The sequence below is a fragment of the Thermobia domestica genome, chromosome 4, assembly GCF_964235325.1.
Source record: "Thermobia domestica chromosome 4, izTheDome1.hap1.1, whole genome shotgun sequence".
NCBI classification, from domain to species: domain Eukaryota; kingdom Metazoa; phylum Arthropoda; class Insecta; order Zygentoma; family Lepismatidae; genus Thermobia; species Thermobia domestica.
This window is the reverse complement of record NC_137457.1, coordinates 155,657,719-155,682,010: the sequence shown is the minus strand read 5'-3', so window position 1 is coordinate 155,682,010 and position 24,292 is coordinate 155,657,719. Positions and strand designations below refer to the sequence as shown.

The window sequence follows — 24,292 nt, the reverse complement described above, 5'->3', positions numbered from 1 at the left end:
GATCAGTTGCTACATTTGCTAATAAAAAGTTGACGTTAAATGTTCTCCCCGAAATATACGCAAAGGAGAAAATACTTTTTGTTCAAAGATACGGCTTTACATTGGTTGATTTATTTAAAAAGAGTGAGTTTGTAACGACACTATTACAACAATGGGATTTAAACTTGTGTTGCGTTATTCAAGGTTTAAAGATCTTAACATATTTCAAATTCTATCCAGAATCAAATTCAATGTGTATATTTCAGGTGAAGTGTCCATATCTGTTCAAGAAACTTGTTTTGTTAAGGACTAAAAGTTGAGAATTTTATATAAAAAATAAAAAATAAAATTAGTGATACTTTGTTCCAGAAATAGGGATGATGGAAGTCAATGCGCTGATCACACGCAAAAAAGCTAAAAACCCATTTCCTTGACCATATGCAACTTATTTTGAGCTGTAATCTTATTCATAGTTTTTATTAGTAGTCAAATCTAGAAGTTTTACCCTTGTAAAATTCTACTTCAGTTTTTCGCTTCAGAAAAAAAAATACTTGCAAAATATCGAATGAAACCTTGAACTGTAAGCATATCCTTCTTTCTACTGGTGTCCTACTGATCAATAATAAAATTAAAAAATAGCGACACGAAGATTCGAATGGGAAGTCTGCACGGATGCAATGAGCTACGGAATAATTACACGAAACATCTAGTCTATAAATATATGGCAATAATCGTAAGCTTCACGCTGTGAAAGAACTTTTTTTTTCCTTTTATTAAGATTTACCATATTTCTATAGTGTATTTTGTGAACTGCAAAGAGATAGATCATGCAGTTATTGATTTGGTTAGGGATTGAGCTTTAAAAACTTTTAAAACATTTAATTAAATCGCGATATGGTAGCAAGGAATGTGTAGCGATTTCATTCTAATGGCAATGGGAAAAAATAGTATCCAACGGAGAACATGCATTTTCTTATGAGACAGAGAATACATCACTTGGTAGCAGGAGCGTAGCCAGGATTTGATTTCAGGAGGACTGCTGGCTAAATATTCATTTGGGATGTTTCCGGGGGTTCACCCCAGGAAAAAGTTTAAATAAAACAGCAATCTTAGGCCTTATATTAACAACTTCTACAAATGTCGGGCGTTCCAAACGTCCTGGCTACACCACTGCTTGGTAGCATCCATTGTTTCTGATCATAATCAGTCTGTTCACTTCCACTTTCAGCCATAATTTTATTCTTCCAAGCGAAGAAGAATGCCTTCGTTCTACATATTTGGCGCTCTTTAAAGTAAAATAATGGTATAATTAAACGTGTGATTTTGCCTTTGAATATAAATTTATGTCACTTACTGACCAAAACAAATCTTATGGGCGCAATCTACTTCCTAAGCCCCGCGTGTGTGCTTCTCCCTGTTATCAAAAGAAAATTTAGTTTAGGAATTTTCTGCAAAACTATTCGCGAGATATAGAATTTCATACTCAGTACTTCTGTTTACTTGGTACGGGAATTCATAGAATTGGAAATAATTCGTTTGTATAATTACGCAGAACATCGATGAATAAATGTTTTGTGTTGCTAGAAATATATGCAAATGGTTAGGGAATTTTGCTAGAGAGGTGGAAAATATTCTTCTCAGGCTGGAACAACAGTAATTAAGTTAGTGCCAAGGAAAGAAAAACTAGAGACGGGGAATTTATCTAGCTTCCCCATACAAATAAGTCACTGGTCGTAACGTACGTTTTTTCCTGACGTATGACTGTCTGTCATGCTGTGTGTCTCCGTGGATGATTGAGCTAAGGCGTGAGTTGATAATCATAGGTTTGAGGGATCGAGTCCGTTCGGGGGAAGTTTGTATTTTTAACATTGTTCGTTCCCCGTATCTTAAGATGTTTCTCTCCCTCCCTAATCATCTGATGCTCTCAACTGAGTTCTCCACTTCAATTCAACAATTGGTAAAGGGATGCTCTCAGGTTAGGGTGAGCTTTTACATGTCTACTTGCAAAATCAAAATTTGTGACAAAACATGGATGCTATCCGATCATTTTGTCTCCAATTCTGAATTTGCACATGTGAGTGTTTTTCTCCTTCATCATATTTGCATCTTCCGTTCTCCTATGTTGTCAGTTATGACAAAAGATTACTTGGGAGCAAGATTTCAAATCATAAAAGCGCTATTCCAAAGAGCTCACTCTCACTAAGCAATTGATTAAAAGTATATGTTTTCATACTGTAGGAGGGGAGCATTCGCTCTTCCTACTCCCCTGAAGTGACAGATTATTTATTCAGGTTCTGCAAAATCATTTCAGATCAAACTACTTAAAGATAGTTATTACAATAGCAACAGGATTGGACTTTCATTTTTTGTTGCACTTTATCTTTACGAATAAGGCGAATATCAAATAGTATGTTTGACATAAGAACTAAACGTCTAAGATTCATCTCATTTTGGAGAAATGATGCTGTAGACGGTAGTGGAAATTTCATCCAAGTGTACGGGAATTTTCAGATCCTGGCGATTTTGCCACACGCCTTCTTTTAAAGCTAATTTGGTTGCAATACTTCCCGGCAAATACTTTGTACTCAACTGGTGGAGCACTTTTGCCGTAAATCTCCATATAGCTGTACCATCCATAAGTGTCTCTTACTGTACAAGCGAGGAAAAGAAACAGGAAATTATAAATAATTATTTTAAAAAACAAGGTATTCAATTTGATCACGATAAAATTTGTGTGAATAAAGGTCGAAAGAGTTTAGAAAACTTAGCGCTTAATAGTTTTTTTTGGGGGGGGAGATTCGGGCAGAAAGAGAATTTCCGTCATACAACAACTATAACTGTTCCTGGTGAATATTTTAATAAACTAGCCGATTCTAATATTGAGGTTCACCAAGATATTAAAATAAATTTTCACTAATTTTAAATTGTCACTATCTAGAGTGTGCCACTTAACAATACAAAGGTCGCAATAGCTGCCTTATACTACTGCCCACGCTCGTCTAGATCTATTTATAGAAACTAGGAAAATATGCGCTATATTTTGATACGGATAACATATTGTATGTAGACATTCCAGATGACCAAAGTTAGACACTGGCAGTAAGCTAGGCGAAATAAGTATTTAGTTAGAAACATATGAAAGTAATGCATTTATTGCTGAATTTTGTTCTGGAGGACCAGAAAGATATGCATTTGAAGTATACGACACCGAAACTGGGGAAATTTCAAATGTGTGTAAGGTCCGCATTATTACACTCAATTACGAAAATTAAAAAAAATATTTTGAATAATTAAAAAGTATGATCCTTTTTACTAACACCACAACTGTACTTTCGATTCCCGGCGGGAGCTCATGGGGGACGGATTTCCAGTTAATCAGTAGTTCCACGTCTCATATGGGCTCGCTGCTGAACGGGACGTAAACCTCAAAATCAAGTTAACCACACTTGTACAAATGAATTATGATAAAAAAATTTCTCGAACAAGGGATGATATTATTATTTCTAGACCAGAAAGAATTACCAATTGGTTTATACGAAAAGAAAATAATGTGATTACAATTATGATACTCTTCAATTTCGTTTCAAAAAGCAAAACATGGCATATAGTATAGTTTTTTAAAGTTTAATAACACTAATATAGAGTGTAATATTGAATTACGACATTCCTTCACATGTATTATAGCAGGGCCTACTGGGTGTGGGAAATCATGTTTTGTGAAATAATTTTTAAAATACTATGCTGAAAAATGGAAAAAAATATAGTATGGTATTATGGTAAGTGGTAAGCTCTCTAGGGCATTACCACCTACTCCAAAAGAGCATTACCACCTGCAATTCTACTTTTCCTGCAATATCACGCAACCCAACAAGCTCGGCGGTTCGTTTGGTTGTGAATTCGAAAGGCGTTGGATCAAACTTCAATTTTGTAACAAATATATCCGTGTGCAACGGCAAATAAGAGAATAAAACAAATTGCTAAGAATTACAATATTATTATTATGACAGAGTTGGATGACATCAAAAGTTACAAAATGAACTTACCTATGCAGTTGAAACAAGATGAATGGCCAGAAACATATATCAGAGGAAACCATTTCTCTCCTTCCATCCCGAAAAAAAATCCCATAAAAAAACAAAAAATGTTGCATAATGTAAAGCTTTAATATAAAAGCCATTCCCAAAATTTTCAAAGTTGACACTCGAAATGCAAGAACAACTGACACCCGAAAGGCAAGTGAATGAAATTGTGCACAGATACTGCAGACGTAAAATGAATGAACACGGGTTTCGTATTTTAATGAAAAAACGGTTGTGTGGGGCACGGACACATCCAAACATTCGATGACGAAATATCAAACGTGCTAGTAACAGTATACAAGATGTTTGTAAAGGACATTAAAAATTGCAGCGGAACTTTACGTATAGACAACGCAAAATATAAACGAATACGTTTTTTTTATTTTCTCCGCAAAAACGGTTTTAATGGGCAAAAAAACATCAAACATTTTCAAATTGACGCCCAAAAGGCGAATACAAGTTAATCGAAGTCAGTGAAATTGTGCACAGATATTGTAGACGTAAAATGAGTGAATACGGGTTTCGTATATTCCTGAAAAAAGCGATTGGGTGGGCAAGGACCCCTTCATACTTTTAATCACGAAAAATCAAAAGTGCTAGTAACAATATGTCAGATGTGTGTAAAGGACAGGGAGAATTGCAACACAACTTTGTGTATGAACCGTAGGCTAAAATTAAACGAGTTTTTTTACTTTCAGGGTAAAAACGCTTTTTAGAGCAAAATGCCCCGTCCAAGATTTTGGAATTTCACCCAGAAAGGCAAAAAGAAGTGGACCGAAGTGATTGAAATATGCATACACATTATAGAGTTAAGATGAGGGAATACGTGTTTCGTAATTTCCTGAAAGAAAAAAAAAACTGTTGAGTGGACCGAGGCGTTGAGTAGCTTGAGGAGTAAACCGAAGTGAAATAAATTGTATTTAGATATTGGATATGTAAAATATTGCCTTTCGTGTTTCACAAGTGTCGTGTCTCCATCCGATTTCTTCAAATTTGGCAGATCAACTACACGCACAAACAGTATAGCGTATTTTACACTATATCAGGAGGCACTTTTAACACTTAGAATGTTTTTGCGAATAAACAGAAACACGTGTCGAGTTATTTCCAGTTTGGCCTTGTCTGCCAAATTTGAAGCAAAACGGATAGGGTCACTTGAGAAACACGAAAGGGCTTAATTTACATAGGGTGTATAAAATATCTACACAAAATTTTATTTCCTTTGGTAAACTGTTTCCTTCGCTATTACGGTGTTATTAACTGTTTTTTTTTGGGATGGGGCCTAGGCCACAACACTGTTTTTCCTCAAAAATTAAAACACGTTTCATTTACTGTTTTGCAGTTACTATTTCGCGGTACTCCAAGGAAGGGATAGTTGTGAAAGAATTTGTGATTAATTTTGAAGAGTTTTTATTTTGACTATGGAATTAACATATGTATAGGGATAAAGACACAGATTTGAAGCATCAGTACGCTGCCATCTCTGAAAAGATTCGTATTCTCAGCTTTTCTATTTATTGTTTTATATGTTAAAAACCGCAACATGTGTCACTGATATTATGGATCGTATTATTTTTTTTTAATTGTGTCTACTACGTTGTCAAAACATTTATCTCCAGAGATGATGTAGAGAGAAAAGAAAGAAATACATCTGTAATATATGTATATGTGATTTATGAAAAAAGTGTAGGAATTAAAGGACAGTAAGAGAGCGAAAAGGAGATATAGAAATCTGAACTTTCAGAATTGTACTAGATAGGTGAAAATATAGTTAAAAACTGCAAAAAGTATCACGTAATTTATCTTTCTTTTGTTATATTCTAGTATACTTTTTTCACATCCAAACCTCTGTATCCAGAATTACGAGATAAAAGTGAATAGACAAACATTTCTATCTGAAGGATTAAATCAGAAAAAAAGTTTCAAACTCACAACCCTTGAATCCATGAATCAGCGCTCTACCGATCGAGCTAACAACTCCTCTTGTAAAAGACTCATTTCTACAACTATCCGTTGATGAATGGTGGCCGAGTTGGTCGAGATAATTGCTTCATATGGCTATTGCTGTAATAATAATAATAATAATAATAATAATAATAATAATAATAATAATAATAATAATAATAATAATAATAATAATAATAATAATAATAGGAAGAAAAAGAAGATAGTGATGATGAACAGAATATTAAAAGCCGAACTTGTTAAAAGTTAATCTTGTGGAGTAAGTCCTAATATGAGATTTCAATAAATATAAATGTAAGCGTAGTTTATCCCTGCGTGTTGCTCAAACTGCGCAACTCACTACCGTAGTCCAATAGGGGTTGTACGCGTATGGTATAGTAGCCTTGAGTCCTCCAACCATAAAGTAAGTTTCGGTTTGAACTATGCGTGTCCTAAGAGGATTCAAAGAGAGAGAAGTGGTTTAGAAATTGGAGAAAGGTAGAATATCTCACGAGGTGAGGTGGTATAGAGTTAAACGTCACTTTCAGCTACTAGACTTTATAAGACATGGTACACCCACGAACTTCAGAACCTGGAAGTTGGATATGTAAGAAATGCTAGCTTTATCCAGTAGAAGAATAGTTTGTAACAATTAGCTTTTATATTTTGTATTGTATGTGATTGTGTCTAGTGTTGTTCTCAGATGTTCGCTTTCTCGGGACCAAGGTGCGTTTGAGTAGATCACAAGTTATAGCAAGAGGTCTTTCCTTAACTACTTCCCGTCTGGATTAAATTTCACGGCTAACTTTTTGAATTAAACACAAGAGTATCACTGATATGTTAGTGTTAATAATATTTATGGAACCAAGGACCGGTTTTAAACTTCCAAACTATGCTGTGCATAAAAGTAGGAAAAGTTCCAGAGCCCTGCAAACCCAGGCACAAAGACCGGCCTGGCCTGGATGTATCTGTATTCAGTGCCCGGCTCGATCCGATCCGGCCCGGCCCGTATCTCGTGAAAGCCAGAGAACGAGCCGGACACAAACGGGCCGGACACTAAACTGGCCGCCCGCAAACGAGCCGGGCTCTAAACGGACCGGGCGTAACCGGCCTGGGAACAACCAAGTTGATAAGTCAAGTCAATCCTTCAATATGCAATGGGAAATGAGAAATGTGTCGTCATAATATTGCAATCTCTATTTTTACTTCTCGAATGGGAAAATCGTATGAAAGGTTATACAAGGTTTGCTTTCTATGTCAATATTGTGTGTGTCTATTCATTGTCTGTGCTTGCTGAGTCCAGCCATGTTTATTATACAATAATACAGCTCATGGACGTAAAAGTCTTATACTACGCTCACTAGTGGAATACAAGTAACAGAGAAGATATGTAAAACTGCTACACTGTATGTGATACTAATACTACAACTACTACAGCTGAAATTTCTATTGCTATCACGATTACGAATGCTAGTGTTAATTGCACTATTGCTGCCACTGCTAGTACTATTACTACTACCACTAGTGCTACTACTCATTACTATACTAATACGACAGCGAATACTGCTGCTATTACTAGTAATACGAAAACAAAATAATGAAAAAGAAATCTTTGAGTTTTACGTTCCACAGTTATGCCGGATAAGCTAAAGGAGGCGGTGATGATGACAAATAAATGAAATGGTGGAATGAATAAAGTGGGAGGTAACGGGAGAACGCAGAGAAACCCCCACATACGGTGTTTGTCCACCGCAAACTTTATTTGGCATCAAATCAGTGACCCCATTCACTAGAGATGAACGTTCAACCACTAAGCCACCATTCCAGGAACATGTAACACTATTTGTTGTTTCCTTCCTAATTGAACATTACTACAAATTGTACTGATCTCATGAGCACGCCAGTTCACGGTTTTGGCCCTCGTATTTCAAGCATTATTTCAAATTCTATGCAGACCGGCCATAGTAACTAGCATTTCCCCGTTTTTTCTGTACTTAGAAAGTAAATTCGCTCCCACCAGACATGTCGAGACTGACGCAAAGTCGTAGCAGTTGTAGTAGTATTAGCAGTTCTCCTAGTACTAATAGTAGAAGTAGTAGTAGTGGAAGTAGTATTAAAAGTAGTATTACAGTAGTTTGCAGTCTTGAATAAAGAGTCAGTTTCAAACACATCACTATTAACATAAGCTGACAGTAAGACCGTACGAACACGGCAAAGGCAGAGGTAGTTGAGGACATTTAAAAAAGGCTGACAACATTAGTTTCTGATTCGTATTTCAGAGTGGCATTTCTGCTCGGCCCTATAGCATTTCTGCTCGGATAATATATAGTTTTATATTATTTGAAAGGGGCAGGGCAGTTCCGGGCCAGGAATATTCCGTTCCGAACCGGGCGCTCCCGGCCCGTGCAGGGCTCTGCTGTCGACAGATACCAGAACAAGGACAGTAAGTGATATAGAAAAACGGTTTTCTGCTATTGTTCCTGCGTCCAAAGAATAGGTTCCATCTCATCCGTTAACTCTACATTCAAGACAGAGGTAGTTCAAATTAGCAATTTCCGGTTATAACATTTAACCAATAGATGAAAACGGCAACATACAAGACTTTTTTGTAAACGATTGCGCGTGTATAGGTAACGTATCATGGTCATCCACAATACTCTACTAAAATTGAAAAGCTTTTAAATTTATTAATTCAACTTTTATCGTCACAGCATGTAACGGTAACATAGCGAGAACTGATTTTTGAAAACGATTTACCATCTAGAGCCAATATCAAGAGTATCCAAAATATTGTACCGAAACCATAAATTGTTGGAATTTAGTATTAACTGCGGTTTCAATTTGCAATTTTCGCCTAATAGAAATAGTAAATGCTTGAAGATGTGGTTTTTTGCAATTAATTCACTGTCCAAAGAATAGATTTTATTTCGTTCGTTAACTTTCTACTCTTCCGGAATTGGTTCAAATCAGTCATTTCCGGTTTCAAAGTTTGTCGATATATAAAGAAAATGATAAAGAATATAGAGAAGTGCTTTCTGCAATCCATTTAGAGGTTAAAGATAACATATCATACCTATCTACAATACTCCAATAAATTCGGCTGTAGTTAGAATTAACTTTAACTACTGGTTTTAATAATAGTTTCAACGTTAATCGCTATAGAACGAAAACAGCAGCAGATAGCAAAAAGCAGTTTTAAGCAAACAATTTAGCCTCTCAACAAACATATCGTTACTAGCCCTATAACTCTACCAAAGCTGGTAGTTGTTCAAATTTACTAGTACTTCTGGCTCCAATACTGATTTCCGTAGAGAAAAAATGGTAAAAAATATTAAAAAGTGGCTTTTTGCAATCGATTCATCGTCTCAAGAATAGCCTCCTCCTTCTCCGTGGCAGCTTTGATTAAAGCAGAATTTGTTAAAATTAGCAAAATTTTTTTTGAACGTTCCTCGCCATAGAAGGAAAACAGTAACAGATAGCTAAAACATCTAGGTCCAAACTATTTAGCGTCTCAAGGCAACATACCATTATTATTTTCAATACCCTACCGGAATAGGAAGTGGTTCAAATAGACTATTACTTAGTATTTCAATACTCTTTTTCGTAGATCAAAACAATAGGAGATATGAGGATACGGCTTTCTTGGTCAACAGGAAGTGGTTCAAATTAATAATTATTTCCTTTTTCAATTCTTGTTTCCAGGAATCAAAAAAATAGGAGATAGCAAGGTACGACATTTTTATCATCAATTCAGGGTCCTAGGAAAGTGCTCCTCCAAGAATTCTGTATCTCAAGAATATTTTCCACCAATTCCTATTCAAACCAGAAGTAGCTAGCGTTAACCAAGATCGGTTTCAACGTGTATTGCTACAAGTTTGTAATCTATGACTTAGAGTGTCAACTTGTTGCATATATTAGACGGGTTACCAGTACCAATACTGAACTAAAAGAAGTGAGTATCGTTTCACAGTGTGAAAAGAAGATTTCAAAACTATATGAATTCAATAGTCAAACTTGAAGATTATTATAATCTTTCACAAAAGAAAATGCACGTTTTTCAAGGGATAGTATCTTTCTATCACCTCCCGAAATAATTAAATGTTTTAAAACACCAATCCCTAACCGTAAGTCGATAAATGTATTCTATTTCGTTTTGCAGCTTAGACAAGATACGATAGAAATATCGTAAACCTTAATAGAAAGACAAAACAGCTACGTTCTTTTACAAGCTTGAAACTTACGAATATTAGCAATATATATTTACAGAGTAGGGACTTTTCTGCTACGTTATTCCGTAGTTCATTTTATCCGTACAGAACTACCAGCCATATGACCCGTGTTCGAAACTTCGTGCTTTCTTTGTGTTAAAAGGAAAATATGATTACAATTGTAATTGATTCAACATTCTGCAAATTTTGTTGTTGTTCTTGTTATTATTAAGCGAAAAAGATGAAGTAGAATTCTACAAACGTAAAGACCGTTCTACATTTTAATATTAATACAAACTATGACGTGGTTTACACCTGAATAGTATATTGAATTATTTTCAATTTTAATCCCTAAACGGCTATGATCAACGAGATGGGTTTCATTTATTTTGAGTGTGGTCAGCATATTGCTCTTTATAATTTTTATTTCAGGAACTAAATATAAATAAAATCATTTTTAGATATAAAATACTCATATTTAGTTCTAAACAAAACAGAGAGCGGAGTTCAAAATGTCACTATGCTATACTTCTTTACAAAAATAATTGAAACAAATGAATATATTTATACGTGTAAATGAAGAAGATAATGTGACAAACTCTGTAATAAATTAAATAATAGTTTGTAATAAAGTAAACTGCAATGAAGTGCAAAGTATTGAAAGTAAAGGAAAATATTTGTCATTATATGCTAAAACACAAGTTTATTCAATAGGTACGGACACTTCACCTTCAAATCTATATACATTAAGAACTTTAAATCTTCGAGAAATCAGCACAAGTTTCAAGTTCCATGGTTTTAAAATTGTCCTTATAAAGGACCAAACTAATGATAAATCCAGGGAGTGTCTTATTGCACTAGCTCCTGCTTCCTGTTTTGTCTATAAATCACCATACCTAATTACATTATTACTACATGCTGTATTTTAGGCCAAGAAATATTTTTCTCTTTTGTATATAGCTCAGGAAGACAAGGAACGTCAATTTTTAGCAAATTTTGTCACTCATCTTTAATGTCAAAATAAAATGTCAAAAATAACACACTTCGCTTGCTAGAATTTATTTATGGTGGAAGCGCATATATTAAAATTTTTTTTTTAATTTTTGAATACTGCTGAAGGTTTTACTGAATATTTATCTATTATATAAAAGAGAACGCACAAATCCTTTGTTAGCTCATCACGCTAATATGGCTGAACCAATTTCTTTCATTTTTGGGGGGTTATTAGGATTTGGACCCTAGATGGTTTTTATCATATCACTTTAATTTTTAATTACCAGTGTCTTGAGATAATTGACCATTCAAGTGTCAATAACGTACAAATCCTTTGTTAGTTCATCATAGGTATAAAAATAAACGTATTTATATGCAACCCGCATGACCGTGTCACTCGGCGGGTTAACATAAATGACAGGCGCTATAATGTTAACATTTACTGCAATTTGAAAGCGAAAAAGTAAAAATTATCTAAGTAACAAAGTTTATTGCGTTCCGGGGTGACCGCAGCGAAGCGGGGTGAACGCTGCTAGTAGTTATATATAAATGTTTGTTCTGTTTGACATGAAGATAAGTTTATTATGAATAAATTGATATGAAGAGCTCTCTCTAGAATATATGTTATTAGTAGTCTATTTTTGTTTAGCGTCCCGTTCTATAGCGAGGCCATATGACATTAACGTGGGATCCGAACCGCATGATCCCCCGCCGAAAATATAACTCAGGTTCTAGAAAAGAGTATGCATCTGACTACAGTCAATTCTCAACTGTTGTGATTGGAACAAACGTTGTATTGGTAAGTATGGATGAAACTGGTTCTGAATTTTGTGACCTGGTATCAGTAAGACATGTGACTCGGTAAGACTCGAACAAATCTGAAGAAAACAAAACATCATACACACGAAGAATTTGTATGACATTGTTAATATAGTTATATCCTTTTCTGCTGTTCTAGTGGCTAGCGTGTGCACATTTGGTGTATGTAGCCAGGGGTTCGAGTCCCGTTAGAAAATAATTGAAGTTTTAACTAGATAGCAAACTTTAATTAATTGCCTGTCTCCTTAGCCTAAAAAACTTGGTGCGAGCGGTCGTTGGTTCGATTCCCGGTGGGAGCACTCGGTCGAAAAAATGTAAAAAGCTTTTTCAAGCCAGCCATTCTGGATGAGGCTTTCCTGGGTTTTCCTCATTCACATCAGGCCGCTTTCTTCCTTATCCTATAATTTATTCCTTCCGTTTCACCGGATAGTGTGCTCGCCGAGGTACGTCATCCCTGAAACGTGAGGGCTAAATGGCCATACATGCCGAAAGCCCAGATATCTAAATCGTAAAGGACTTAAACTTAGGACATTAAACTACTTTTTCATTAATGTTCTTTTAATTTTGAAACTCTTCTCACTATATATATGTTTGGCTATCTCTTTTGATGTGTGTTGTTTGCCAAATAAGTTTATGCATGTTTTCCGCGCGATAGTATTTTTTGTCCCTTGAAGCGATGGACGATATAAGAAAATCATTTGTCTTAATGTAACTGACTTTAAAACTTTTAAAGGTGTGGATCCTCGTAAAACAACAAAACATATTACGTTTGCAAATATAATTTACAAAACAAATAACACAAATAGTGTAACAAGCAGGGGAAGCAGAGAAACTGTTATACGGTAAGACGACAGAAAGAAAAATCATATGCTGTATGTTTAAAGTGTATAACAAGGAAACAAGCAGGTCACTGTGTGGTGTAGTGGGTAACGTTCTATCCTACCAATCAGCTTATCCATGTTCGAATCTTCAGGTGACTTTTTTCTTTTTTTTTTTCTTATCTCTGTCTTAACTCTGAATTGAACATACCTTTCTTAAAACACAATATTATCAATGAAGTACTGATCTGTGTGAAAACATAAAGAGAAAAGAAACAATATTAGTATTTTTTGTTTTTATTATTAGATGTTTCAGTATGTTGAAATAAGAAACCATGTCCTCTATCTAATGAGAATATGACTAATAAACTAGTGTTCATATCGAGTAGAAAGGCAGTGTGTATTCTGGAACGTCATATTCTATTTGGGAACATTCACGTGAGAATGAAAAGAATGTAACATTTATGGAATCAACCCTATCAAGAGATTGATTTCTGATGGGGTTAATTTAGTTTAGGATCCCAAGTTAAGTTGTAGTACCATCTTTCATATAGTTCATATGTTATGCTCCCAATCAACCAACTGACCAGTCTTAGAACTATCAGTATCAGGAAGTTGATTAGTTTGAGAACTCTGAAAGTTTACTCTTAATCTACAAGCCAAGCTTGGATCAATTTCCATGTAACCTTAAATAGATTTAAGTCATAAATCTGCGTGTAAAAGTTGATCGCTAGCTGAACTATTGTGACCCATAATTAAAGTTGATTCTTAGCTTCCTAAAATTATGTTTCTAGTTTCACTGGAGCAAATCCTGGGGGATGAGAGGGACATGTCCCTTCCAATTTTGGAACAGAGGGGGGCTGTCCCCCAAATAATCCGATTTGAAATGTGTTTTGGGGCAGAAAAATGATGATTTTTGTCTGATTGCCAAAAAGGAAAGCGAGATGAAAATGAGGTCCCCCAGAATAAGCCTCAAATCTGCCTGCCTCCCAATGTTGAGACAATTCCGCTCCCTTGTACCTCCACAGCATTGTTTTTCAAACTCATAAATATTATGAACATCGCTTAAGAGAGATTATGTGACCGGTCTTACCCCTCCTCCCCTCAATGTTGAAGACAGGCTTGCGATGATGTCTAACTTCCTAATAATGGTTCAAAAGACCTGTTAATATATTCTAAAAATAAAAATTGAATGCACAATTTGTTTAAAAATATAGGCTGGAGAAATCTTTAAAAGTGAGACACAAACTAGTTGAAATGCTCATTCTTCGAGCGAGAAGAATAAGTTTATTGAAATATTATTTGCGAAATATTCTAACCTCTTCCCAAATAGGATAGCATATCAATCAAAGTGAAATGAAAAAGATCCAAGTGAATCCAACTCCTAAATATATTGTAGGTTTATTTTAAAGAGCTAAAATGCTCACTCATATTGGCCAGTTTATGAACACAAAATGGGAAATTGAGATATCCTATCATTTTCCTTGCTTTCTTTGCTAGAGTTGGAATTTACGAAAACGATGCACCACGTGGTCACAGATTTGTAAGAAGGAGTTCAAATGCCGATTTTGTCTTCTTATGGTACGAGATTAGTCAAAAACTCTCTTTCTTTATATTTTAATACTCATTTCCTCGCTTACAACATGTATTGTACGAAAGTAACGTGAGAAAAGCCCGGAGAGAGTTAACTAACAGGTGGAAAGCAGACTTTGATATAAAAATACTTCGAGGCCATCCTTCGCGAGGTAGTAGTGCACATTTAAATTGTTAATATTACAAACTGGAGGAGCGCAGTAGCCAGAAATAGTGGGGGAAAAGAGTGTTAAAGATTCCAACTTGACGCATGTATGAGGCGAAACCTAAAGTTATCAAGGGACGGCGTGGCAGAGTTAGAAAAATCCACGTCTCACGTGCAAAGGGTCCTGTATTCCATTCCTGCTCGAGTCTTTGTTTCTTCCTTTAACCAACAAAATAGCCGTTTTCAACTAGAAGTAAAATATTAATTCATTATATATTTGTGAAGTTTTGTGAAGTTTCCAGTAGTAGTCAGCTAAATATTATCTTTCAAATAATAAATGAATTCAAATATTCATTTCAACAGTTCATTTGATCTTCCATGATGATCCGACTGACAATCATGATGTGACTTTTACATATTGACCGCGTATTTAGAGCTTGTCCCCTTTTCCCCTCAGCAGCGGATTTTTAAGGACAACGGAAGATGAGCTTACATATTTGAAAATAAGGTGTTTATGTTCATCTCTTCCTCTTATGATACATGCGTTAATGCATTATATAAACCCGACTGGACCAAATGCTAAATGCTAAATATTAAAAAGATTATTTCAAGTGCTTCATCCGTTTTGCTATGATGACAAGACACAACCTCGATGTCATCATTCTTAACTATTGGGCAAACATAATACAAATTACCCCTATTCTCAATTTAATACAGAAAGTTCTAATCACGGTTCGAGGTGTTATGTTTAATGTTCAACAATATCTATCATTTTTCATGTTGTCAACAGTCAAGTAGCGAATATTGTGTCTAATATGTATATTTCGTTGAATTTAATATGTCACGCTAATAGCAAATTAAGCATGAAATCTAAAGCATTCTTCAGTTTCAGTTCTTAAGAGATTTTCTTTCCTGTCTCTCTATTATTTTGTCAATAGCTTACAAAACACGGGCACCTGACTTTTCTATTCATAGTCTCCAACATTTTTTCCCATATACTTTTATCAACGTTTAAGTCACTTAGGCTAAAAGAGGCGGATGATTAATGAGAATAAATTCTAGTTAAAGTAAAATTTTATAGACTTTTAAAGGGAATACAACCCGAAAGTATTTTCTGTCAAACAACTTTATGGATGTTTTCGGTGGGATAGTATCTTGCCGTTTGTTGCTATGAAAATAAAATACTACACATTACCCCATATAATTTCGCCAGTAGCTCCCTATTGGCTGATTAGTTAAAACGGTATTCCTAGGCATTGTGGCGATGTGCATTGTAAGAAAAACAAAAAGTGAACGAAATAAAAACGATGTAAAGTACTTGGACTCTTTCGAGAAATGAGTCAATATAGCACTTTGCTTAGAAGCAGGTCTTGATGGTGCAATCGGTAACACAGTGGGCTAAAGTTCACGTGGTCCTCAGATCGATTTCGCCTGAACACATACTTTTTATTTTCATTACAACAATAGAAGTTTTTTTTTTCTAATTATCCAGTCATCTGAAAAAGGGTAATTGTGTAGAAACACAACATTTTACTATTGTATTCACATTATCGCGAAGTAATATCATTTCTTGCAGTTCAAATTGTAGACAATAAGTTAGTAAATAATGATTTTCCGTCTTTTTATAAATAATGTCCAGTGTTTTGTCGTCGGGAGAACTCTACACTCTAGACCTTTTAGTCGCAAGTTTCTGAGGAAAACAGTGTCAATTTATTATTATTATTATTATTATTATTATTATTATTATTATTATTATTATTATTATTATTATTATTATTATTATTATTATTATTAGGATGACAAAAGAAGAAGAAAAAGACATAGAGATATGCTTTATGTCAGATTCTTTTTAGGTTTACATATGAAGGTAATAATATTATTATATTTATGGATTAACAGGAAGAATTATTATTTTATGAGAACAACAATTGAAGTATAAATATTCCTTAGCTGGTAGTAGTAATAAATATTGTTTTGCCCTTTTTCTAGATAGATTCAGTTGATTTTGAGTTTGACGTCCCTTACAGCAGAAAGTCTATATGAGACCGGACTTACTGATTAACGTGGAATCCGAACCATATTAGCTCCTGCCGGGAATCGAACTCGGGTGTTTTTCTAGGTAGGATGGTGAGGTGGTACCTTGAATAGAATCGTTCTTGTGACTACAGTTGTAAATTCGATCACTATTTGTAATTTGTGTTATTCCTTTAATGCTTTATCAACGTTGCATGTAGCGTTAAAGCTAATTTTTTCGCGAAATCACGTGTAAAATTTGAAGACCGAGTTTAGTTGTGTAAATTCGCTCATAGATCGAGGTAACGAAGCCAGAGTAATGTGCGTATGTCTCTCTGTTCAAATCAGTTTCTCTGTTCTGGCTATCCTCCATCGTAGAATATGCGATAGCAAGGTGGTCTGAAGATATTGTAATCCACGGATCGATTCCCGCGCACACAGACCAATTTTATTTCTTGAGCATATGTGGAAAAGGCAGAAAAACGAATCGAGATGCATGAAATTTATTGCTGACAAGTAATACCAAACCGAAGGTATCGGTCGTTAGGTGATTTGTTTAAAGAAACAATAAAATGGAGGTAAGTGGTTTTTGCTGTGTCTGTGAATGGAGTATAAATAAAAAAAAAAAAAAACTACACTTCTGTCCAGAATTTCTGTCGCATGTATTTCAACATTATATAATATTAATAACTCTCTTTTTGATGATAGAAAATGTTAAATTTCTTAGAAATATGCAGAAAAAGGAAACAAACATATTTCCTAAAAGATTACTGTAAAAAATTAAGAAACAAAGAAGTTATGATTAACGAAAAATCTACGAAACGCATCGCCAAATTCTAAGTTCCCTTCTCGTAAGTGTGGCAAACGCGCGGCAAAACTTACAGAGAGTGAGAGAGACGGGGCAATTTTATGCTTTATTAGAAATACAACGTAAATCTTTCATAATGTTGGTTACTATTGCAAAGCTCTAATAATAATAGGTGTTAAACATTTTATACGTGAACAAACACAAAAGAATATAAGCCACAAAATATGGGAAGCCGTCAGGCAGTTTGCGGTAGTGATTTTCTATATGCGTCGGAACAGTCGGAACCGACTCGCACGCTCCGAAAGTATTTTGTTTTTATCCTCGATCATCAGTTCGAATCCCATAGCCTACGTTTCCTTTTTTTGAAAAGCTTGATTCTGTCAATTTCTTAAACAGCAATCTTTTGTTCTCATAATTTTACCCCGCATCGATATGCTCATATTTCTCCAATTAGTAACTTTCATATTAGATGGGAACACTGCTGTGTACAGTATAGCAGCGCCCTCCACGCACCATTTATCACACAGTTCATTGTTCCCCCGATATGTGTGAGACCTAGATTTTCTTCTGTTGTCTTAAATTTTGCAAGAAAATCTTACTCTGAACATATTATAAGTTCGTGCAATATTTAAATACAAAATTTAAATTATGTTTGTCTGTTCTCCTTTACAATTTCCTCTAAATGCACAGTTGCATGAAACAGTGACCATCAGCAAAGCAATTACATTCCAACTCTCAATTGCAATTACATTACAATTGTTGTCAACTCTCATTTCGAATTTCTTCTGTTTACGGTCAGGAGTTGTGAACACTAAATATCTCTCGTTTAGAGTGTGTATGCAAAACGGAAATAATAGTTTTGCTTACAGATAAGATGGCAGTGAGATAATGATATAAATTGCTTTAAGGTCTGTAGGCAAAACGGGAATAGGCCAAACGGGAAGGGACCGTTTTTGGAAGATGAGAACAGCCTCAGGGAAATCACGTGTACTGATTGCAAATACCTGGACGATTGTTTCATAGAATTTGACAGCTCCAAATCAATACATTCATTAAGTGATCTTCGAGTGCAGTGCTATCAGTAGTCTATTTTAATTTCATTGGTGTTGTTCTTATAAAATGGAGAACAAAAATATTTTACGATTCGAACATTTCAAAAAATACTTTTTTCTTAAAGGCTGTTGATAATGGTGGACAGAATTTAAAAGTAAAGTGTCTGAAGTGTCCAGCTGGAAGTATTTATCTAAAACTAGCAATGTGCGAATTAGACAATTTATATTGGGAGGGGGATAAAATTAGACCAACTTGGCGTAGAGTCTAAAGGTGCAATAATTCAAAATGAGGCAATAATACCTTAACCCCCAACACCCACAAATATGATGTGACATCTGTAATAAATAAGGGATTTATTAATCTACTGTCAATAACTATGAATATATTGTTCGACAAGCACGCACCACACCTCACCTTTCTGAACGTGTTTAAATGTTGTACTCACTCTTGTGCTCGTAGCTCTCTAGGGATTATTCTCTTAATAGTTCTTCCCAAGTGATTGCCATGATCACTACTCATGTTATTTTTCCGCCTATATTGAAATCTTCCACTTTGCGTACAGCCTTCCGAAAGAAAACCTACTTCAGTGTTATGAAAGTATCAGTTCAACCGGACATACTTCAAAGAAATCTACATATTTGCGTGTCATACGAGAAATGGATTGTTGCTGGGCCCGATTTCTGGCATCAAGGTTAAATCGGAAGCCAAATATTTAATAGCTCGCAATTCAAATTTCGAGCTTGCGGTTCTACTTCTCGCTATTTTTTTCAAATATCGATTCTATGATGGAGCTTTGGCGAGGGAGGCCCGGGTTCGATTCCCGGCGGGAGCTCGTGTAGTTCGGAATCCACGTTAGCCCTACGTGCACCAAGGGGTGTTAAAAAATGTCCACCCTTTCAAAAAATGACAATTTTTATGGATATTTCGTTAGTATCACACCATAACTCAGGTTTTGTGTAAAAACTAATATAAACTGTACTTTCTGTTTTCCAGTGTTTTCAGTTTCTGAAAATTAACCTATTTTTTAAAAAAAGTTTTCGTGGTGGACATAAAGTACCCACCCTTGGTGCAGCGTGTCACCATAATGTACATGAAGTTATATCAAGCTAAGTTTAAAAATTCTGATACTAAACCCTGTTTGGAGTAAGCTCTACGGCTTTTGATTAGAATTTTGATTTTGATGGGTGTAAAAAAGACAACAATTTGAGCCCAAAAAGTACGGGATATTGATAAGAATGTTAGCAGACTGAACAGCGTTATGTCCTCAATATGTAAGTTTATGTCGGCAAAGTAGAAGGATCGACCCCCCAATCAAGGGGCCCTAAAGAAATAATGAAACGACTTGTTGCTCCTATTGTAAATATAGGACGCAATGTGACAACTGGCAGGTATTATACATCTGTAGAGCTTGCCGAAGAATTGTACAGAGACTATAATCTTACTCTAGTTGGTACGATGCAGTGCAATAGGAAGCACATTCCAGAAGAACTGAAGTCCACTAAAGGCAGAGAATTACACTCCAACATATTTGCATTTACGGATCCTGCTTCTGGTAATCCACCAGTCACAATTGTGTCGTACATTGTTCGGGAAAAAACAAAGAAAGTACTAGTCATGCTCTCGACACAGCATGCGGATACAAAATGCGATGAAAGTCATAAAAAATAAGTCTGATATTATACTGTTTTATAACTCGACCAAAGACGGAGCGACTCCATTGACCAAAGGCCAGGAAGTATACCATCAAAAGGAACACCCAAAGATGGCCATTATCTGTGTTTCTTTCGTTGTTGGATATCATTTGTATCAATTCATATACTATTTACGTGTTGACTAATGCAGAGTGGTATAAAAAAGATCTAACAAACGGTATAGTTTCCTCCAACAATTCGGCACGGAACTTATCAAAGAAACTGTGCAGGAAAGAGCTAAGGATCCAATTGGTCTCCAGAATCACGTTGTTGCAGCAATAGAATATGTTTTGGGACACACAGTCACGAAAAGTGTTACGGAACTGAAAGAACCAAACACACGAAGAGGAAGATGAGTTCTTTGCTGCAAAGAAGCCAAATCGAAAAGCATTCAATTGAAGAAACTTGCAAAAATAACAATTGTATGCGCAAAATATGAAGCCATTGTTTGTGGAAAACATAGTGAAAAAAAACCAACATATGCCTCGCTTGTAAGCGCAATATAATTGATTCAAAGTAACCGACAAGTGATTTATGGCAGGTAATATAATAAAATTACGTTTACTCTGTAGCTTTCAACAACGAAAATAACTTATGTTTGTACTACCATATCCTTATTCTTGTAATTAGAAAAATATGCTAATAGCATTTCTTTGCTTTTAAAATGTATTGTGAGAATAACAAATAAAAATTTTAACATACATAATAATTGTTCTGTTCGTGGCCTTTAGGTGTCTTAGTTTACGTTCAGTACAAAATACAGTAGAAAATTACATTTTCTGGGAGAGATAATTTCAATTTATATGGTGGACATTTTTTAACCCTCCCTTGGTGCACGATGTTACGCGCAACCCCTTGGTGCACGTAGGGTTAATCAGTAGGTCCACGTATCATATAGCCTCGCTGCTGAACGGGACGTTAAAATCAAAATCAAAAATGAAAATGAAATGTAATCTTTCAGTTTTACGTCCCACGACTATGCCGGTTAGGCTAAAGGAGACGGTGATAATTAGTAATTAATGAAATGGTGGAATGAAGAAAGTGGGAGGAAACGGGAGAACCCCGATAAAACCCACGCAGATTGTGTTCATCCGCCACAATGTCCACTTGGCAGGGGCTGGGATCGAACCGGGGACCCCAAGCACCAGAGGTGAATTAAAGCAACTGGAATAATGGTGCAAAAATAAAATATATCGGAGGGTGCTTTTGACAGAGAGACTCTTCAGCAATTTGTTTTACTTTAATACCTTGCAATTTAAACGTGTTTTTCTGTTTTGTTATTGTGGCAACTTAATGGATTTAGAATCGTGGCCAAAGCTTTTCTGATGTAGGTTGTATTAACATTTTGACCAGTTGCCCGTTTGCACAGGGTTATCGTAGAAAGTTGACATTTGTTCTATTTTCTTTATTTAGCAATAGCATTTATACAATATGCTACTTGATCCCCAGTTTCATTTGCAAGTTTTGAGTTGCACTCCGCCTGGGACTTGCGAGTGCCCCGGGGACGCAAATTTTTCATTCAAAACGAACTGTGCTCCCCACACTAATTTGATATGTATTTGCTGAGTTTCCTTACCTGACCGTCTCTGAAAAATCTGACCTGGAATCTGACTTTGTAATGTATAGTATGGAGCTCAATTTCTAAATTTTCTCGCTTATATTTCCGCAACGGTTGAGATCGAGGATGTATCCCTTTTCGTGTTATGTTCCTTTGGGACAAGGTATCCAACCGCCATAGTCTCTACTCGAAGTCAGAGTTACACTTGGATAGTTTCCCTCGTAAATATCACGATAATATATGTTAGGAATATGCATTACAGTAACTAAACTTGAACCCAGGTTTAAACCTGTTTCTTTACGTTTAATTCAGCCGTGTTACCGACTGAGCTAGGAGAGCTTCAACTTATCCTTTTAATACCGGTATAAGACCGAGACTTACCGAATTTTGATCTCGGGTACCTTGGTCCAGGTCCCAGATCAAGATGAAGCGATTTTTTTAATCAAACAAGGAGGTTTCAGGAGACTTTTACAGGGACATGTAAAAGTAGTAGAAAATCACCGATATTAATGTAGAATTCATAGTTTTGGCGGTCTCTGACGTCAATGGTGAAACTCCGATTGCATTAAGTTCCAAATTCACCCCATTTGGTTGTGGGTCGCGGTACAAGAGGGGATAACCTGAGATGTAAAAATAATCCAAAGTGACCGATATTAATGTAAAATCCATAGTTTTCGCACTCGCTGAAATCAACGGTGATACCACTACAGGCGTCGACTTCCAAATACAGGCACCATTCTAATAATGGGTTTTTAATTTAGTTATTAATAAATGCAAGAAATAAATTATTAATAATAAATGGGAAGAAATAGGAATACATTTAGAAAGAAAGAAAAACGAAAGTGTAAACATACATAACCATATCTGACGTTGCATAATCTATCCTAAACAACGATCACTAATCTAACAAGAAGAAAGTAGACTTTGGTAAATTAACTTCGGTGTCATTTTTCGCGATGTACTATTGCATATTTAAAATATGAATATTTAGAGATGCGCACGAGCCGAGACATGTCTCGAATCTGGACTGGAATTCGAGTCGAGACACACTTTGTAAAATTCGAGACGTGTCGAGACAAACGTATTTCTCGACTCTAATTTTCGAGTCGAGTCGAGACTGTTCGTAAAAATCTCGACTCGAGTCGAATGTCTGGAAAATCTTTTCATACTTTTAAATAATATTTTGAAGAAAGTATTCACTCAGAAACAGCCTTGAAACCAATTCCAGCATTTATTACTTTAGAAAGGTACAGGACGGATAAATTTAATAGTTAATCTTTCGAAATCAAGATTTAATTTTCAGCTCATATTCAGTTAATTCAAACTAGTAATTAATGTCGTGATATTTGATTTTACTTCAAATATAATAATAATAATAATAATAATAATAATAATAATAATAATAATAATAATAATAATAATAATAATAATAAATGCTCTGGGGAGCATTCAAGTGAGCATTCATGTGTCTAGTGGAGCTCGAGCAAGGCACAATGACGGCCGAGGCGTATCGCACACTGCATTCAGGCTACGTACACCCCTTCATGACAACCATGTTTCCCAACGGTAGTGGCATTTTTCGACATGAAAATGAACCATGTCACAAAGCCAGGAATGTGATGATGTTTGTTCAACAATGTTCTATATCTGTTGACGGTGTGCCAATTACAAGGGCGATTAGGGAAATCCCCATTTGTAATACTGGGTATTGCTATAACCAAAGGAAATTTCCCTCTATGTCAAAGAACTATGTGCTGTGTAATTAAAATGCTATGAGTAGTTCTATCTGTAGTATGTATGAAATAAATTATTAAGAAATGCAACCTATGTGACCTTCCGATTCCAAAAATGGCTTTGGTTCGAATAACATCATAAAACAATAAAAAGAAACTAAATGCTATTGTCAAACCAGCCTCCTTTCAAACTCAGTCAGAAAAAGGCTGACACGTTTGTGTCTTTGTTCGGAAAGAGAAAACTCATGAAACAATGGTTAGTCACTGATGAAACTGGCATTAAGACAACTTGTATTTCTAAAAAGGATTTTTACACATACATATAACCACTATCCCTCGGAATGAAATCTTCAGAAACACTGATCTCGATGAATGGTTTAACACTTTACTTGAATCTGAAACACTATCACAAGATATTTAAACATGAATCGATTGGAAAATGGAAATGAAAGCTGTGTGTAAGAATCATTTAAAAAAATAACTATAGGTATTCCTTGTTCTTTTAGGATAGTCCTCATTTGAAATAATAAACGCTGGTTACTTTCGAAGGCAATAATTTATTCCGAGTTAATAAATTTTTATACAATTTCAAACCCTGTATTTGCATTTTTGAGACATGAGACTAGACGAGACGAGACTAGACGATGCATTTCAAGAGATGTCTCGTCTCGTCTCGGAAACGAGACGGAACAAGTAGTCTGTCTCGTATCAAAGGGTTCTGTCTCCTCTCGTGGCAACACTAGTTGAAATAAAGAAACAAATATGTAATGGTACATGTATGACTATAAAGTAGTCATACATGTATTTTAACCTTCTGACTACTTAATTCTCACTTATTTAAGATCTACAAAAATGCAG

At 35.4% G+C, this 24,292-nt stretch overlaps 1 protein-coding gene across 4 annotated transcripts in view; it reads right to left on the bottom strand.

The window, feature by feature from the left end:
- The window catches only part of LOC145683388 (kunitz-type serine protease inhibitor PPTI-like), an 842,804-nt gene extending 836,681 nt beyond the window's left edge, over nucleotides 1-6,123 (bottom strand). For 3 of the 4 annotated variants that reach the window (XM_081754720.1, XM_081754722.1, XM_081754724.1), the window contains exon 1: nucleotides 5,991-6,123. In XM_081754720.1, the coding sequence (XP_081610846.1) occupies nucleotides 5,991-6,005 (15 nt within the window). In that variant the 5' untranslated portion in view covers nucleotides 6,006-6,123. The remainder of the gene's footprint in view (nucleotides 1-5,990) is intronic. The other variant, XM_081754721.1, reaches the window with a different exon arrangement.
- Between the last annotated feature and the right edge of the window lie 18,169 nt (nucleotides 6,124-24,292).